Genomic DNA, 19,587 nt, shown 5'->3' with positions numbered 1-19,587 from the left:
TACCCCTCTCCATCTCTCTCTCTCTCTCTCTCTCTCTCTCTCTCTCTCTCTCTCTCTCTCTCTCTCTCTCTCTCTCTCTCTCTCGCATTCCAGTCTTCGTCTCACCAATACCTATTTTTTCCACCCTTGTTCCCTTGCATTTTTTTTCCTACAACAAAGTCTCGCCTTTTTTAACTTTTTTTCTCTCCCCGACTGGTTTCCTTGTAACAATTTTTTTTCGTATCACAAGTCTTGAAAAAATGAGGAAGAGGAGGAGATGGTTGAGGAGGAAGAGGAGGAAGAAAATGAGGAGGAGGAGGAGGAAGAGGATGAGAAGGAGCAGTACAAGAGGAGGAAAAAGACGAGGACAACAACGACAACAGCAGCAGCATAGCAACAACAACAACAACAACAACAACTACAACAACAACAAAGATGATGAAGAAAGTAAGGAGGAGGACAATGACAATGATTAACCGGAAGGAAAGAGAAGAGCGAGGAGAAGGCGTAAGTAAACTAGAAACGAAACTGCTTGACACTTGTTCAAGAAAAAAATATAAAAATAAAACGAAAACCACAAACAAGGACCCAGAGTTTGTACACCTTATTGTTCAGGTTTTTATTTATTTATTTATTTATTTATTTTTTTTTTTGCTCTTAGTTCCTTTTTTTTTGTTGCTTTTTCGAGCGGCTGATTCTCTCTCTCTCTCTCTCTCTCTCTCTCTCTCTCTCTCTCTCTCTCTCTCTCTCTCTCTCTCTCTCTCTCTCTCTCTCTCTCTCTCTCTTGCCTCGTCGTTTCCTCATCTTTTCTTTTTTTTTAACTTTTCATAACTTTTTCTCGACCGGGTTGTTCAGGAAACTCAAACGAGGTACAGGAATTCGCGGTTCGTCTCGGAGATTCGAAGCAGTGTTGAGAGGACTCGCTCAGGTGAACCCCTGTGTCCTCGCCAACACTTCCGGGAACGTCACAAAGCTCGGACTTGTGCGATATTTCACTTTAATATTTCATTTTTGCTTGATTCGTGTCGCTCGCCTACCAGGATCTCTCTCTCTCTCTCTCTCTCTCTCTCTCTCTCTCTCTCTCTCTCTCTCTCTCTCTCTCTCTCTCTCTCTCTCTCTCTCTCTCTCTCTTACTATATTGTATATAATGACATTGCTAATACCACAGTTATTTATTCTTTATATTTATTTTTTACTACTATTTCGATCACCACCAAAATTACTATTACTAAAACTATTACAACTTCTATTGCCACCATCACCAGCATCACCATTCTTAACAAAACCACTATAATAATAATAATAATAATAATAATAATAATAATAATAATAATAATAATAATAATAATAATAATAATAATAACAACAACAATAATAATACACCACTAATAACGACAATACTTCCGGTTCACCTGTCCTGACTGTGATGATGTTAATCCGTGTTATAACGCCTCGCCAGGTGTGGTGATGAGTGGCGAGAGGGCAGGTGGAGGAGGGTGAGGGAGGGTGAGGGAGGGTGATGAGAGGTGAGAGGCCAAGGGAGGGAGGGTGAGGGACGGTGAGAGAGCAGGCGAGGGAGGGTGAGGGAGGGTGATGAGAGAGTAGCTAAGGGATGGTGAGGTTCTGGGGTGGGGAGGGCAAACAGACACACAAAAAAACAGAGGCAGAAAGTAAAAACAAGACAAACATACATACATACAGACAGACAAACAGAAATAGACTGGTAAAAACAGACCGAGAACAGAAGCAAAGAAAGTGACGGGCAGGTAGACAGACAGACAGAGACAAACAGACTGACAGACAAGACAGACAAGCAAAAAAGGGCCAAAATAAGAGAGGCAAAAAGACAGGGAAGCAGACAGCGAGACATGCAAACACAAAAAAATTGCAAAACGACAGACAGACAGAAAAACAGATAAAACATACGTACGTAGACACACACACACACACACAGAGAAAGAGAGAGAGAGAGAGAGAGAGAGAGAGAGAGAGAGAGAGAGAGAGAGAGAGAGAGAGAGAGAGAGAGAGAGAGAGAGAGAGAGAGAGAGAGAGAGAGAGCAGAAATCCAATTCGAGTAATCTTTTCAGTCATCCTTTGGGAGAATTACACGTGTCATTAGTCTCGCCAAAATGTTCTTTACGCCCCTGTGAAGGAAAGGCGAGAGTCCCATGAAAGATTAATCAGCCATGAATTTTAATGTCCTCTGTCAACATCTGTAGTGGTGGAGGAGGAGGAGGAGGAGGAGGAGGAGGAGCAGGAGGAGGAGGTAGAGAAAGTGGAGGTAGAGAAGGTGGAGGTGGAGAAGGTGAAGGTGGAGAAGAAAAAAAAGAACAAGAACAAGAAGGAAAATTGTGTGTGTGTGTGTGTGTGTGTGTGTGTGTGTGTGTGTGTGTGTGTGTGTGTGTGTGTGTGTACCTTAAACCAATTAAAATATCGTTTCAAAACAAAACACACAACAAAACCCCAAACCTCGTACAAAACATCAAATCTCCTTTTAAGAGTCTTTCGATCCTCTACACACCAGTGACAGTCAACCTGGGTGCAGGATTTTTTTCAAAGGGTACATGGAAATAATGGGACACATGGAGGGGTGCATGACGCGGCCACTGTCTATACGGGTGCACAGTAGAAAAAGATGTTCTGGGAAGAAAATTATGTCGGGTAAGAAATCTATTTAAACTGAGATTAAAGTATTAGAAAATTATATATTATGTTAGTATAAGAGACAGATGCAACTCACGCCTCACAGGTTTGAGATGTGTCATTTTGTCTCATTATGTATCTAGCACCTACCTAACAATAATATGAGACCGACTAGCTATTTTCTGTTTAAAATAGACACCTAATACTTTTATATATATATTTTCAATTTCAAAAATAGAGAAAAATGTGAAATATTTGTTTTTTCTTCAATTAATCGTACATGAACTTATCAAAAGCTCGAGGAAGGGTGCATGAACTTAGAAAAGGCTGGTAACCGCTGCTCTGTACCACACAAAACGTAAGAGAAAAACAAAATAAAGACAGAAAACAATAAGCAATACCATTACAGAGCATCAGATCCTCTTTCCAGTGACGCATCTTGGAATGGAACACCTTATACTTGTCCTCATCGCGCTCCTCACTTTAACGAGACAGCGCCGGGAAGTTAGGAGGAGACATCAGACACTGAGAAAAGAGAGAGAGAGAGAGAGAGAGAGAGAGAGAGAGAGAGAGAGAGAGAGAGAGAGAGAGAGAGAGAGAGAGAGAGAGAGAATGAAGGCCCCGTGTAGGTATGCAATATACGTTCATGGTGGGGAAAATTTTACATAATAGGCACCGTTCGTGAAAACTTCGGCCATAATTTCACATTTCGGGAAAACTGTGGGTGAGGTGGATAAGCACACCTGGCGGGCAAACACAGGTAACTCCGAGGAGGTGGCAAACCTTGGCAAACCCAGGCTAAAATAAAGAGGCACACACAGTCAGACAGCTGGCATTTCAGTGGGCCTCTTTTTATTTGATTTATTTACTTATTTATTTATTTATTGTTGCCCTTGACCTTACATAAAAAGACAGTAAAATGGCAAAACGACAGGCAAACAGACAGAAAGCAGACAAGCTATTGCTACTGGAAAACAGACAGGCCAAAAAAATTAGACGTAGACAGACAAAAACAAGAGAAACGGAAGACAAAAAACAAAGACAAAAGCAGAAAAACAGAAAACTGAGAAAGCAAATAAAAATAAACAGAAAATAGACAAAAAACAGGAGATAAACAGAGACACGCAAACAGAAAAGAACCAAGACGAAAGACAGGAAAAAAATTCAAACAAAATACTACTACTACTACTACTACTACTACTACTACTACTACATTTTTTTTCGTGTTAATATGTTAATTTGTTATTTACTGCATTGTTGTTTTTTTTATTCTCTTTCAGGGTCGTGAATTTATTTGTATGTATTTTTTTTTTTTTTTTGAGTGTGTGTGGAAATGTCAATAACTGCGTGGAATTTTCATCATTCATTATTTCACATCATTGTGCAACTTTTTTTTTTCCCAATCATATGCCCGCACCTTCATGATTTTTTAATTAAACGTGTGAGCTTTTTAATTAACGCCTTCCCGTGTATATCATGTGTATTGTGTAACGTATGTGTGTCTGTGTGTGTGTGTGTGTGTGTGTGTGTGTGTGTGTGTGTGTGTGTGTGTGTTTAACTTTTCAACTTAATTTTCATTGTCCTCGTTCTCGCTTTCCTCTCTCCCTCCTCCTCCTTCTCCTCCGCTTTCTCTTCTTATCTCTCTTCCTTTATCTTCCTTCCTTTAACACTCTCTTCCCTCTCTTCCTTTCGTCCTTCCCCACCACCACCACCATCACTACCTCCTCCTCCTCCTAATCCTCCTCCATTTCCTTCTCTTTCTCCTCCTTCCCTTTCCTTCCCCTAATACTCCCTCTCTCTCTCTCTCTCTCTCTCTCTCTCTCTCTCTCTCTCTCTCTCTCTCTCTCTCTCTCTCTCTCTCTCTCTCTCTCTCTCTCTCTCTCTCTCTCTCTCTCTCTCTCTCTCTCTCTCTCTCTCTCTCTCTCTCTCTCTCTCTCTCTCTCGTGTCTTTCCCCACCACCATCACGACAATCACCACCACCACCACCACCACCACCACCACCACCACCACCTCCTCCTCCTCCTCAAGAAGACGATGGAGTTAAGAGATAACTAAGTGTAAATTACCAAGGCGGGGAAATAGTTCAGTCTTACATTGGGGAGTCAAAGTTTAAAGTGATTATCTTGCGGCGAGAGAATGACGAGGAATTTTGTGTTCATTCCGTGATTGCAGATGGCTTGACTTACGAAAACTGGCTGATAAACAGAAGTAGATGAAGAATAGAGAGAAAGAGCAGAGAAGGATATACACAAAAAGAATGATAAATAGAAGTAGATGAAGAATAGAAAGAGTAGCGAAGGGAATACACAAAAAGAATGAAAGTGATAAAAAGAAATACGAAAATAAAGAATTAGAGAAAGAGTAGAGATAAATGATAGAGATGCGTAAACTGAAGTAGATGGAGAGTAGAGAGAGAGAGAAAGAGTAGAAGTAGAGATACATAGCAAGAACGAATGATAAAGAAATAAAAAAAATAGAGAACGTAAAAAATAAATGAGAGCAATACGTAAATAGAAGTAGGTGAATAATAGAGAAAAACGGTAGAAATGGAGATACACAGGAAGAAAAACTAATAAAAGAAGGAATAAAGAATAGAGAATAAAGAGTGGAGATATATGAAAGAGTAAAATGTAAATAAAAGTAGATGAAGAAGAGATAAAAGAGAAGAGATTGATATACAAAGAAAGAAAAGACTGATAAAAAGTGATAAAAAATAGAGAGGAGATAGAGGAAAATAATAAGAAAATACATAAAAAGTAGATGAAAAAGAGAAAGAGTAGAGATGAAGATAAAATAAATATGTAAAGAATGATAAAGAGAACGTGAATGAGTGACATAAATGATAGATAGTAATAAATAGGAGTAAAGGGAGAAAGCGTAAAAAAATAAACAAAAGGATGCAGACTTTTAAACAAACAGACAAAAATAGACCGAAAGGGTGAAAGATAAAATAGATAAAAGATTAATAGAGAAATTGAAAGAGTAGAGAGATACAGAATAAACATAAATGAAAATAAAGACAAATAGAAACAAAAAATAGACAAAAGAGTGGAGAAAGATAGAGAGGTAAAAATTCATTAATAGAAACTAATAAAGAATAAAGAAAAGGAAGAAAGTAAAAAATTGAGGTAAAACACCGAAATGTTTGAGAATACAAGAATCTCTCTCTCTCTCTCTCTCTCTCTCTCTCTCTCTCTCTCTCTCTCTCTCTCTCTCTCTCTCTCTCTCTCTCTCTCAGTAATATTAATGCATTCGTAAGAATTTTCGCGTTTGATCTTTCATGTGTTGTTCTCCTCCCTTTCCCAAACACACACACACACACACACACACACACACACACAGAGAGAGAGAGAGAGAGAGAGAGAGAGAGAGAGAGAGAGAGAGAGAGAGAGAGAGAGAGAGAGAATGACAGTGGTGGAAAAGATTATATTGTAAGTAACAGCGCTGTGTTTCTATGACCACCTCGCCCTTGTCAGTATTCCCAACGGATCCCCTGCCTCACCACGCCGCCGCCTCGACTCACCGCTGTTTGCTTCCCGGATCAGAGGAAGGAAAACAACTGAGGAAAGAAATCAAGTAAAGAAAAAGATTTCATGGACAAAATAAATGAACGTATAATGAATAACGAAGCAGAACAGAAAATAAAACAAGTATTTCTCCTTATGTTGATTGATAAGAATATAAGGAATAGAATTACAAATAGTAGTTGATAAGAATATAGGGAAACGAATTACGAGTAGTAGTTTGTTTACTTATTTCCTATTCACATACTGAGGATAGAAGAAATTAAAATAAACACGAATAATTCTTCTTCTTTACTATGCATTGTAAAATATTGTAAAATCAATAAATAGTAATATCAAAAAGTGATGAAAAAAATTACGTCAAGCCATTTGTAAAAAAAAAAAAAAAAAGATGAGGGATGGAGAGGTTTGTAAATAACGAAAAATACTAATACAAAAAAGGAAATAAAAAAGTAAATAAAAAGCCCTTTTCCTTCCTAAAGAGAAAACCAGACGAACTTCCAACAAAAACCTTCACCCTAAAAATAAACGAAATAAATAAAAATACAAAACTAAATAAAACCGACATTTCCCGCAAACACGCACAGTCGCTGTTTTGTCACCATGCGAGGACACAAAAAGATGGTAACACTCTGCGATACGTTCTTTCCCCGCTGATTAAAAGAAAACGGGAATATTTAAGCCAATCAATCAGCGCTCGAGATCAGCCTCTAGTGTCAGTGTTGCCAATGTTCCCGTGTCCTCTGCTGGTGATATTACTGGGTTTGATAAATTTGAATGTTGTGTTTTGTGAATATGCGAGGAAATTCAAGGTTGGGTATTGATCAGTGTTCAGAATAGTATTATGGATTGTGCGTGTGATTCTCTCTCTCTCTCTCTCTCTCTCTCTCTCTCTCTCTCTCTCTCTCTCTCTCTCTCTCTCTCTCTCTCTCTCTCTCTCATCACTGCTATCACTAAAACACCATGTCATTACTAACATGTCATTACTAACACCATAATCACCACCATCACCACTACCACTGTCATCACCAAAACAAGCTACACCACCACCACCACCACCACCAGCAGAACAAAGTCAACACCACGCTTCTCAAGTTCTCATTACCAAACTAAGTCTGTCACGGTTACCACCACTACCACCACCACCACCAGAGGACAGACAATAAGGCGACCTGCTTACGTGTATAGGAGTCCGCCAGAACACAAGAGGCTATGAGACACGAGACAGCGACTTCGTTATCCTTCATTATCAGCGTCATCCTACCACGCTTGACACAAATAGTAACTGCATCGTATCTCAAAACACTTCATTGACACTTACTGCGGGTCCTGGTGCTGGTGAGGCTCTGGAAACTTGATAAAAAACAGAAAACACCAGAGTAATGTTACTGTGTCTCTCCTCGTGTAGCGTCGCGGTGTGAAGGGGAGAGGGTAGGCGGAGAGAGGATAGAAGTGAACTTGGGGAATGAACCGTGACGTCTGTTCCGAGCGGGATGAATTGAAACTTAGACTCCTTGGCTTGTGCTGAAAATTGTGTAGTGAATCATATGTGGTTTTTCGTTGTGTGTGTGTGTGTGTGTGTGTGTGTGTGTGATGGCAGTTCATGTAGAAATAGTCAACAGGAAAGCTTATCATTATAATACTTACAGATAAAGGTAAATGGATAATAGATAAGCAAGTTTTATACAGGCACTGCCACGTGTAGCCTTGCTTATTCTTTGTGGCTTCCTCTATGTTCTTATGTTCCTACGTCATCATGTACCAAAAGATAACATAAATTTACAGATTAACATGATAGGTGGATATAGGCACGCATGTTTAAAACAGGAACCGCACGTGCAGCCTTTCTTGTTTCCTGTACCTTCCTTTATGTTCTTATGTTATGTTCCCATGCTCCTAACACTCCGTCACCACCACCACAACCTTCAGCTTGCCACAGCCAGCGCGACCCCAAATCGCTGACAAAACGCGGAGTCTGGCACGGAGGTAATTATACTTGGCAAACTAAGGGATAAACTTTGCCTTAAGTTCGCGTCGTGTACAGTTACGAAGTTGCGTGAGGAAGAATATGTGAGGCGGACTTCCCCGTGACGCAGGCGATTCTGGCAGGAAACGTTTGGAGGTTCTTACGTGACTTTGGGTGAAAACTCCCCAGGGAACTTTGCATGGTTTGTTCCCGGCCACCGAAGAGGTAATGACATCAGGTTAAGGCAATAATGATTTGAAGCAGAAATATCACGTGAGAAAGGGTAAGAGGAGTTAAAGCAGGGAATGACATTAGATTAAAGTAATAATTATTTTGCTGCAGGAATGAGATTACGTGAGGAATGTAAGGTAAGGTAAGGTAAGATTAGTTTAAGTAGGGAATGGCATTAAGTTTTGAGACCATGTTGATTTGCTGCAGAGATGAGATTACTGAGGCAAGTAAAGTAAGGAATTAAGTAAATAATAATGAGAAAAGTAATGTAGGAATGAAGCATGTGACAGTGATTTGAAGTGGGAATGAGATCACGTGAGGAATGGCAAGGGAAAGTAAAGCAGGGAATGACACCAGGTTGAGTTGTTATAGATTTGCCCCTAGGATGAGATTACGTGAGGGTTGGTAAGGTGAGGCAAGGTTACGAGAATATGTCGTAGCGTCGCGTGGCCTCAGTGTTCACCTCCGTCTCTAGGGAGTGGATGCCCCTAAACATTCGACTCTGTGGTGGATATTTCCCAGCGACACGGAGACATTGGGGCAAGAGGACACTGGGATACGGGGACACGGGGACACTGATACATCCTGAAAAACATTGACGTTAGATATTTGAAAGGCTCGCCATTAACATAAAAAGTAAACCCTATATTGTATTATGCTATATTGGGCATGTTCTTCTCAGTGGAGCTTTTTTTTATTATATATAAACTTTGTTATCTTTGGCTAATGCTCCTCGTACATAAAAAATAAATAAATAAATAAATAAGAATGATCAAATATTCAAATGTTCACCACAGTTTACCCACTCCAGGTTTCTCCAGTTACGACAAGTCTTTTAACCCACTGACTGAGAGTGACATGCCTGAATACACATACGTAGACACAGACTCGGCAAGAAACACCACTAAAGGCAATAGGAAGACCTTGACTCCACGATTGCTTATTCATGTCTCTATGGTGCGCTATGCAAATCATACTTTGAACTTCCGCCACAACATTTCAAGAAGTTTGGTGAGAGGCAGCAGTGGTGAAAATAGTTCAGGGTCTCCTCGAGGGGCGGGAAGAGGGAAAGGTGCTGGTGTGAGGTTATTTTTGGTTTAATTCGGCTTCTTAATGGATTTGATTTGCTAATATTTCAACTGTATGTCGTATATTTAACCAAGAATAGTAGGAAAAGTAAATTATTTGCTCGGGTCTGCTTGGTTCGGTTTGTTAATGCGGTTTAAGTACTAATATTTTAATTGTAAAGTATATTATTTGTTCCAGAGGTATTTTCTATAGCTACTGGCACCTGTTCGAGGCTAAGTTAATTAATTGTTACCAAAAAAAGTGTTGATCAATTTTTCGTCAATACGCAGCACACCTGTACCTCCCAAACTCATGCCCAACGCGCCCACAGCCGAAGCATCGCACTGTCAACACTACACACACCTACCCCACACCCACCTAATACACCTTCCTTCACCCACACCCACGTACACTCATCTACACCCACCCACACCCACATAACACACCCAAGACCTCACACACGCCCATCCACACCCATCCAGCATTCCAACATCACATATTTGCACTCCTACAAATTACATTCATGATATACAACGCAACTACACAAACCCACATAGACCTAGACCCAAAACTTTTTTTTTTTTTGTAGAGAGAGAGAGAGAGAGAGAGGGGGGGGGGGAAGAGAAAGTACTGCCGTAAAAAAGTTTGCATAACACAACAAAGTAAGAACTGGCCCAATGATATACTTAGAGAGATGGTTTAGATACCCTTTCAATAGTTCGTTTTCTTACACAAGAGCATCAGCTGGAAATTTAATGGGTGGCTTAAGTATTTTGATAGCGAGCCCGTATAAGCTTAGAGTGCTGTTGAGGCACACGCTACAAGGTTAGTGTACGAAATGGCTCTTTCATTTCACATTATCACCTGGTTTCGTTAGGTTCATGCCTTCCAAATATCAACACTATGGCTCTAACTGTATTTTTATCATCACCAATGTAACCAAACTATATACACGGACGTTTAACACTGGTAGAGGTTGAGGAAAATGGCACCAGTCTAACTTCAAGGGAAGGGAGTAAAGTATTTCAGTATACAGGAAATGCATGAAGGTTAACTTAAGAGTAACGAATGGCAAGTGTGATAAATAGGAGTGATGAGAATTGTAGTAAAGATTATACATGGATGTCTGAGAGAGAGAGAGAGAGAGAGAGAGAGAGAGAGAGAGAGAGAGAGAGAGAGAGAGAGAGAGAGAGAGAGAGAGAGAGTAGTAGTAGTAGTAGTAGTAGTAGTAGTAGTAGTAGTAGTAGTAGTAGTAGTAGTATTTTCATGATCATAGTATATTTTAACATTAATGCAAATAAATTTACAGATAAACTAAATATACAATAGTCTGTTTGTCTCATTGTAACTTAAACATAAATATCTTTAAATTATTCATGAAATTAACTTTTCAATTAATGTATCAAATGTTTTTTTTCTTACACATCTTATACTAGTTAGGATTCGAATCAATAATATAAGGCAATTAACTTCTGAACTCTATAATTTTATACACTGACAGCTACCAGGCTTTAGTACATTCCATAAACTCTGTAATACTACCACGCTACTTACATAAACCTACTAATTAAGGCAACAATCACGTCTTACCTTTTTTAGAATATTCCTTTTATTCTCTCCTACCTACACACACCAACCCATCCAGTGCTAAAGATGATTTCCAAGGTACAGAAATGTCGTCCATTATAAGTCAGAAAAGAGTAAACGGAGATAGAATAACAGGGGATGAGAAAGTAGCGATGTTTCTTTTACGAGTATACCGTCACAAATATCATCTCACAGGCATCACTACACAGTATAACCTGCATCTACTGCCACGCTCCTGAAACCGCCTGTAACTTCCACTCGACTACTCAGCTATCAATAGAATCATGAAAATACTCTTGAAAATCCTAATGCTTTACACTGGAACTTCTTAAACTATCACTAAAATCATGAAATTAGTCTTGAAACTCAGTAACTTCCATTGGAGCATGCTAGACTTTAAAATGAATCACTAAAGCATCCTTGAAGATTCCAATAACTTTCAATGTTAAAAGTTAAATTATCACTTCAGTCATGAAAACTCCTGAAAATCCAAATAACTTTCACTGAATAACATTGAACTATCACTTAAATCATGAAAATATCTTTGAAAATGCCAAAATTTTCACTGGAGCCTCTTAAAACTATCACTTGAATCATGAAAACTGTCCTAATACCCAATAATTTCACTGGAATATCTTAAATTATTACTGGAATCATGAAAACATCCTTGAAAACACCAAAAATTTTCACTTAAATCTATCACTTGAATCATGAAAATTGTCCTAATACCCAATAATTTCACTGGAACACCTAAAATTATTACTGGAATCATGAAAACACCCTCGAGAACACCAAAACCTTCCACTGGAGCCTTGTTCAAGCAGTCAAGACAAGACACCGTGACCTCTGTGAACGCAGTCCTGGGTAATTCGTGTTGCTTATGATCTAAGGCACAAAATATTGGTACATGAACGTTCTGCAAGGTCTTGGTAGATTCTAAGCTTTCTCGGAGCCCAGACCACAACCTTGCAAACAATTACTTTTTTTCCCCAAATATACAGTTTATTAACGTGTTTTTTTTTTCACATTCTTCATTTTTTCTAAATTACGTAAAATTATCGTACTTTTCACGTGTCTTTCGAACTAATTCTTTTCCCAAAATACGAATTACATATGATTTTTGTGAATTTCAAACCATTGTCTTACCAAATACGTACTAGAAGTTTTTTTCTGTCTCTTTTTGAATTTTCCTATACCTTGAAGATGTATAATCTATTTATTTTCTTCATTTTTCTTCTTCTTCGTCTCATTCTCCTCATCTTCCTTGGTCTTCTACCTCCTCCTCGCCCCCCTCCTCTCTCTCTCTCTCTCTCTCTCTCTCTTGTTCCTGGAAACGAGAACTTCCCCACTTCACCAAAACAAGTACAAATTAACCCGTTTTCTCTTCAGCGTGGCCGTCAGCTCCTCGCACAGTCACAGTTCAGTACACAGCGAGCAGCCTTGTATGTTGTCTGCCGCCCCGCTGGCCAGACCGTCTCGCCTCGCCTTCTCTCGCCCGTATGTCTTCCTCGGTACAACATCATCACTCTGTAGAGGAAGAGGACGGAAAATTAATGCTCTTTCCTCTTACTTCTGTTACTCCTACTGCTTCCATTACTACTACTACTACTACCACCACTACTACTACTACTACTACTACTACTACTACTACTACTACTACTACTTCTTCTACCTTTACCTCTCCGTGAGTCGCCATTAAAGAGACCCTCGCAGGTAGATAGCTGACTGACTTATGACGGAGGTGGATGTAGAAAATAGCATCACTCCCTCCTTCGCTAGCGTTGTTCGCCTCCTGGTCCTCCTTCTCCTGCGGGGGGCGATGACGAAGAGGCAAATCCCTCCTCCTCCTTACAGCACAGATGGCTAGGGCAGTAAGGACTAAAATAGCACTTAGAAACATAACAAAGACGACCAGTTTGAAAATCCCCGTACTCTCGAGAACCCAGGTGTCCTCAAGTCCTTCCCACGCATCACCTTCAGTACCAGCGCGCATCCCTTCGTCAGAGCCTTCTTCGGTAGTGTTTCCAGGGTGTTTTAGATCCACGATTCGCTTCTGTGGCTGCGTATTGGCTAGAATGTTAAGAGAGGTTGAATGTATTAGTTTTATTAGCACCATAAGCGGCAGGCAAGCAATAAAAAGGAGTGAAATGGTGGGAAAAATGGGTAACTGACGGGCCACACTGAAGGAAACCTCGCTGCCAACTCCAATAATCAATGAAAGGGAGAAGAGAGCAATGGAGGAAAGGTTAATGATACTTTTTATTCTCTCTCTCTCTCTCTCTCTCTCTCTCTCTCTCTCTCTCTCTCTCTCTCTCTCTCTCTCTCTCTCTCTCTCTCTCTCTCTCTTTTAGTCTGTATTTTGGAACCAGGGGACGAATAAAGGAGAGAGCAATAAGTGGTTCATTATCTTTTCGCCTTTAATTTTTTCTTTTGCTTTGCCATCGTCTAGAAAATTAAAAAGAAAACGATACGACTACGGTATTAAGACAGACAGACGGACAGACAAACAGACAAACAGACAAACACAGAAACAACGTGATCTCCACATACTCACAGTCTTTCAAAGTGTGGGCGGTAAGGACAGTGGGCGGGCCGGCGACATTCTCACTCCACGCCCTCACCTCCACCACAAACTGCAGCCCCGCCCTCAGACCGCCCACGCTAGGAGAGAGAGAGAGAGAGAGAGAGAGAGAGAGAGAGAGAGAGAGAGAGAGAGAGAGAGAGAGAGAGAGAGAGAGAGAGAGAGAGAGAGATGTTGTTGAGTAATATAAAGAGACACACACACAGAGAGAGAGAGAGAGAGAGAGAGAGAGAGAGAGAGAGAGAGAGAGAGAGGGTAGTAGAAGTTATAAAAAAAATAAGGTAGAAAAAAGTTAATGAGATAGGAATTAATGTGGAGAAATGGATTAAAGTGGTTGTAAGTGTATGAATGTAGGAGTTGTTGAGTAATATAGAGGAGAGACAGAGTGGAAAAGATTATAAAGAGAATAGAAAAAATACTTAAGTAAGATGAATTGTGTTGTGGAAAAGCTATCAATGAGACTAATTGTTGAGGTGTAAAGAAACACACACACACACACACACACACACACACACACACAGAGAGAGAGAGAGAGAGAGAGAGAGAGAGAGAGAGAGAGAGAGAGAGAGAGAGAGAGAGAGAGAGAGAGAGAGAGAGAGAGAGAGAGAGAGAGAGAGAGAGAGAGAGAGAGAGAGACTAAAAACAAAGACTAACAAGAAAGGAAAAAATAAAAACAATGACTGATAGAGAGAGAGAGAGAGAGAGAGAGAGAGAGAGAGAGAGAGAGAGAGAGAGAGAGAGAGAACAAAGAAGGAAAGGATGACAAAAACTAGAATGATATGTGAAATGACTGATAAACAAAAGAAAATAAATAAATATAAATATAAACTAAACTAAAAACTAAAAGGGAAACACACACACACACACACACACACACACACAAACACACACACACACACAGACACACACACACACACACACACACACACAGACACACACACACACACACACACACACACACACACACAATGTAAATCTTACTGAAAAAAAGGGAGATGAGCCGTAAAATTCTTCACTAAATCATTAACAAGATGCAAATCTTCTCCTCCTTCCTCCTCCTCCTCCGCCTCTTCTTCCTGCTCTTCTTGCTCTTCCTCATCCTTTGTCGTCTTTATCCAGTCATCCCTCTCACTCTTCTTCCTTCCGTTACCTCGTCTCCTCTCCTGCCTCGATTCAGGAAAGTAAAGGGAGACACGTTAAGTAGTAGTAGTAGTAGTAGTAGTAGTAGTAGTAGTAGTAGTAGTAGTAGTAGTAGTAGTAGTAGTAGTAGTAGTAGAAGTATGCAGAGAACGAACAGTTAAAGACATAAGAAAAAAAAAGGAAAGAAAAGGAAAACCAGCAAAAACTAAGAAAAATCAGTAAAATAATAAACAAACAAACAAATGAATAACAAAACATAACAACAAAAAAACAAACCACTCAAACAACACCTAAACCAACACTCAGTAACACAAGAACAACAACAACAACAAAAGCTCAAACAACACCCAAAGCTATTCTTAAACACTTCGGTGATTATCTCCACTACCTTCAAGAGGCCTCAAGGAACTAACAAGGCTTTTTAATGGTGTTTCCATGACTCCAGTGATAGATCAATTAGCATCCCACATCCTCCATGCAAAAAAAACACCCATGAGAGCCCTGTTAATCACCCGAGTGGCTTTTGAAACAGTGGTGATGAGAGAACAAAGCGTTTAAAACCTTAAGCTTATTAAAATAGTGTAGTGGAAGTTTAAAGCATAATTTCAAAAGGTAACTCTGACACTAAAGGACTACTCGAGTTGTTAAGACCTTTCAGTACCGGTAATTCTATATTTCCACATTAATACTGTCAATTTGATAAGAAACTGAGTGTGTCAAGGTCTCAAAGGTCAAAGGGTTAAGAATAAAAGCCTCACTAACCTAACATCAATAAAGCGCAAATCAAGACATCGCCAGAGTTCAGAACGTGCTCACCTTTGCAAACACGGACAGACTGTACACAACACCGGATCTCAACACCACCTCGCTGCACGCCACTGTGAACCCGGAGGTGGTGTGTTGAGTGACGCCGCAGCCCCGCAGGTCACCGAGATCTCCTGGGAAGTGAAGTAATGGTGAGGGAAGTTAGAGGTTAGGTAAGGTAGATAGGATGAGGAAGAGAGGGAGTACGTGGTAGAGGAGGAGGAAGAAATGGACTTGTGAAAGAGTGGGTGTTGACATGATTGAGATATAGAGAAGAGGAATGAAAGTAAAGGAAAAATAGAAAATGGACAGAAATGAGGAGGAGGAGGATAGAGGAAAAGAAGTGGAGAAAGAGGAGGAGGAAGAAATGGACGTAAGAAAGCTGTGGTGTTTAATGGTTGAGATGCAGAGAAGAGGAATGAAAAGAAAAAGGGAAAAAAGGAAGACGAGAGGATGAAGAATAGCAAAAGAAGTAAAAAGAAGGGGAGAAGGAGGAGGAGGAGAAGGAGGATGATAAAACAAAAGAGAAGAACAAGAACAAGAAGAACAAGGAAAGAGAAGAATAAAAATATAAAAAAGGAAAAGAAATACCCGATTTACAGAAACACACACTGGCCCTTGGCCAGTGTCCCTCCTACATAAACACACACACACACACACACACACACACACTCATCTTAAAAAAACCTAATATGAAATAAAAAAAATAGATAGAAGACAAGTAATATTATATATATATATATATATATATATATATATATATATATATATATATATATATATATATATATATATATATATATATATATATATATATATATATATATATATATATATATATTTAAAATAAAAAAATAATCCTATATGTCTCCCTTCTTACTGTAGGTACGAATGGCGTGTCTGCAGGGCGTGAATTGGGTGCCCACGGCGTTCTTTGCCCAGCACCACACCTCCAGCGGCCCCTCAACTCCCCGCAGTGTGTAGCGCCCCGTCAGGCCCTCCCCTCGCCGTGCCGTCAGGAGGCGAGTGAGGGAGCCGTCTGTAGCAATGAGAGGGAGGGACTAAACTTGATTTCTTTTTTTTTCCAGTTGTTTAATATTTTTCTTTCTCTCCTATGGCAAACTTGTAAACAGAATAGAAGAAACAAACAAACAAAGAAAAACAAATTAACTGGCTAACTAACTAACTGGTAAACAGAGGCAAACAAAGAGAGAAACAAATAGGAAATAAACAAAATAAAATAAAAAGTTCTGGAGAAAGAAAAAAAATTAACAACGGAAAACTTAAACACCAAACATAATAGAGACACAACACCTGAATGGACACGTGTGGCTCACCTGTGGCGTTCCTGAGGGCCCAGGTGAAGGTGAGGGGCGCGGGCAGGGCCTCCACGCGGCACCTCAGGGTCACGGCACCGCCCCTCACCACCTCGTACTGTTGAGAGGCTGAATCTGAGGCACACACCGGCCTGACTGTGGATAGGATGAGGAGGAAGAGGAGGAGAGGAGGACGGGAAAGACGAAGAGAACGAGGAAGAATAAGACAAGAAAAAAAGTGCGAAAACATGAAACAGGAAGAGGAGAAAGAGGAGGAAGGGAGAAAAGAAGACGAGTAAGAGGAGGAGGAGGAGGAGGAAGAGTAAGACGAGGACAAGGACAAGGAGAAGGAAGAGGACGAGAACGAGGAGGAAGGCGGAAGAAGAAAAGAGGAAGTGGAGCGGAGGACGAGCAAGAAGAATAAAAAATGAGAAGGAGAAGGAATGAAAGAAATAATTCGAGGAAGAGGAGAAAAGCAACGAAAATAAGCGGAAGAAAAATGAAAAAAAAAATAAATTAATTAAAACATCAGCATAGTTAGAAATCAAATAAAAAAGTCACAGAAAACGTAATACCAACAACTCCAATCCCCCCTCCCCCCCTCTCTCTCTCTCTCTCTCCTCACCACCTTACACAACACGGCCAGGTGTAGGGCGTTGCTCTGGCCGTCCCCCTCCAGGTTGCTTCCCACGCAGGTGTACAAGCCCCCGTCAAGCGCCGTCACGTTACTGAGATGCAGGGTGACGGGAGATGTGACGCCTTCCTCCGATTGACGTACAAGCCGACCCTGCAGTAGTAGTAGTGGTGGTGGTGGTAGTAGTAGTAGTAGTAGTAGTAGTAGTAGTAGTAGTAGTAGTGGTGGTGGTGGTGGTAGTGGTGGTAGTGGTGGTAGTACTAGTGGTAGTGGTAGTGGTGATGGTAGTAGTAGTAGTAGTAGTAGTAGTAGTAGCGGTGGTGGTGGTGGTGGTGGTGGTGGTGGTGGTTTTTGTTGATGTTGTTGTTGTTGTTGTTGTTGTTGTTGTTGTTGTTGTTGTTGTTGTTGCTGTTGTTGATGTTGTTGCTGTTGTTGTTGTTGTTGTTGTAATGATGGGTGTGGTTTGTTGTTGTTGTTGTTATTGCTGTTGTTGTTCTTGCTGTTGTTGTTGTTGCTATTGTTGTTGGTAGTGGTGGTTGTAGTCATGGTTATGATGTAACATACGTAATGGAGGAGGACGAGGAGGAAGAGGAGGAGGAAGAGGAGGAGGAGAAGGAGAAGGAGAAGAAGATAAAGAAGAATTAGAAGTAGGAGAAAGGGAAAAGAAAAAGGAAAAAGGAAAAGAAAGAAAAAAAGAAAGAAAGAAAGAGAAGAAAGAAGAAGAAGAAGAAGAAGAAGAAGAAGAAGAAGAAAAAGAAAGAAAGAAAGAAAGAAAGAAAACAAAAACAACAACAACAACAACAACAACAACAACAACAACAACAACAACAACAACAATATAAGTAACAAGAAAAAAACGAAGAAAAAAAACGTGGAAAACGAAAAACAGCAAAAATGACAAACATCAACAAACATTTTTCTATTCCAACCTGAAACCTACAAACCTAAACCAGAACCCCCCCCACTCTCTCTCTCTCTCTCTCTCTCTCTCTCTCTCTCTCTCTCTCTCTCTCTCTCTCTCTCTCTCTCTCTCTCTCTCTCGCTCTCTCTTCCTTCCTCTTAGCTCACATTATGGAACCAGGCGACACTGAAGGCAGGTGGGTTGGCCTCGAGGTGACAGGAGAGGCTGACGGAGTTTCCCTGGGGCACCGCGGCAGATTCCTCCTTATTTCCCGGCGCCCTCAAGGTGACCACGGGCACGACTGCTCCTCCGACAAGCAGCAGAAGGCGATGATGAGTGGAGGTTGTGGAATATGAAGGAGGATTTGTTTTTATGGTTTGCTAAGTGTAATTATCTTATCTTGGTTTTTTTCGTAGGATTTTGTGAAGGATATTTAATTTTTACGGTCAGGTTAGTGTGGTTCTCTTGTTTATCTTGGTTTTCTCGTATGATTTTAAGAGAGGCAATTTTCACAGTCAGTTAAGTATAATTTTTCGTTTATCTTGATTTTTTTCGTGGGATTTCTGTTATGTACATGAAGGAAACTGTTACAAGAGCACGAAAGAAAGAAAATAAGATATGTGCGATTGGGAAAAAACTAACCTGGTAAAGAAAATGTATGAAAAAAAAAAACTGGTGAACTATTTTGGCAGCATAGAAAAGTGATAATCCTAAGGTACACACACACACACAATTTTGTGTTTTCATGACTCAGGCTTATACCAATTGATTTTTAAATACGGGAAGAATACAACGTAAAAAAAAAGCCAAAAAACATTAACATTCACACCTACCCAACAATCCTACACAACACAAACTCATCAAAGAAAACCGCACATTTTTAAGCAAACTAACTAAAAAACATCCACTCGACACAACCTCAAACAACACAACCACAACATAAATCCACAGGAACTCACTGAAAAACACGTATCACTCAATCACACACTCGCAAACCCTAGGAGGACCACCGTTAAAGAAAATGGGACTCACAGTGAACAGCGAGGCGAAGGGTGTGTTGCAGAGAGTAAGAGGGCAAAGTAGGACTGTACGCCTGGCATTCCAACACAGCCCCGTCATCAGTATACTGCGGCCTGACCCTCAACGTACTGACACTCACATTGCCCTGCTCCTGAAGGTGCTATGGAAAGAGAAAGAGAGATATACTGTTTT

The 19,587-nt window shown here is 40.3% G+C and overlaps 2 protein-coding genes across 13 annotated transcripts in view; both read right to left on the bottom strand.

The window, feature by feature from the left end:
• The window catches only part of LOC135112133 (hemicentin-2-like), a 280,248-nt gene extending 272,658 nt beyond the window's left edge, over positions 1–7,590 (bottom strand). For 3 of the 11 annotated variants that reach the window (XR_010274093.1, XR_010274092.1, XR_010274091.1), the window contains exon 1: positions 7,328–7,431. Coding sequence is in view for 2 of the 11 variants with exons in the window: in XM_064026156.1 (XP_063882226.1) it covers positions 7,328–7,406 (79 nt within the window). In the remaining 9 variants the exon portion in view is untranslated. Of the gene's footprint in view, positions 1–3,023; positions 3,148–7,327; positions 7,432–7,468 lie in introns of those variants that run through there. The other 8 variants (XM_064026158.1, XM_064026162.1, XM_064026159.1 and 5 more) reach the window with 5 other exon arrangements.
• Positions 7,591–11,167: 3,577 nt separating this feature from the next.
• LOC135112131 (hemicentin-1-like) overlaps positions 11,168–19,587 on the bottom strand; it is a 17,406-nt gene continuing 8,986 nt past the window's right edge. The window contains exons 7-16 of one of the 2 annotated variants that reach the window (XM_064026153.1): positions 19,408–19,555; positions 18,543–18,676; positions 17,474–17,627; positions 16,862–16,996; positions 16,405–16,563; positions 15,537–15,658; positions 14,562–14,743; positions 13,554–13,660; positions 12,678–13,069; positions 11,168–12,526 (exon numbers count right to left, since the gene is read on the bottom strand). In XM_064026153.1, coding sequence (XP_063882223.1) covers positions 12,413–12,526; positions 12,678–13,069; positions 13,554–13,660; positions 14,562–14,743; positions 15,537–15,658; positions 16,405–16,563; positions 16,862–16,996; positions 17,474–17,627; positions 18,543–18,676; positions 19,408–19,555 — 1,647 coding nt within the window. In that variant the 3' untranslated portion in view covers positions 11,168–12,412. Of the gene's footprint in view, positions 12,527–12,677; positions 13,070–13,553; positions 13,661–14,561; positions 14,748–15,536; positions 15,659–16,404; positions 16,564–16,861; positions 16,997–17,473; positions 17,628–18,542; positions 18,677–19,407; positions 19,556–19,587 lie in introns of those variants that run through there. The other variant, XM_064026154.1, reaches the window with a different exon arrangement.

Source organism: Scylla paramamosain, chromosome 23, assembly GCF_035594125.1.
Source record: "Scylla paramamosain isolate STU-SP2022 chromosome 23, ASM3559412v1, whole genome shotgun sequence".
Lineage (NCBI taxonomy): Eukaryota > Metazoa > Arthropoda > Malacostraca > Decapoda > Portunidae > Scylla > Scylla paramamosain.
Note: the sequence above shows the minus strand (reverse complement) of the source record. Positions and strands in the feature narration are given on the sequence as shown.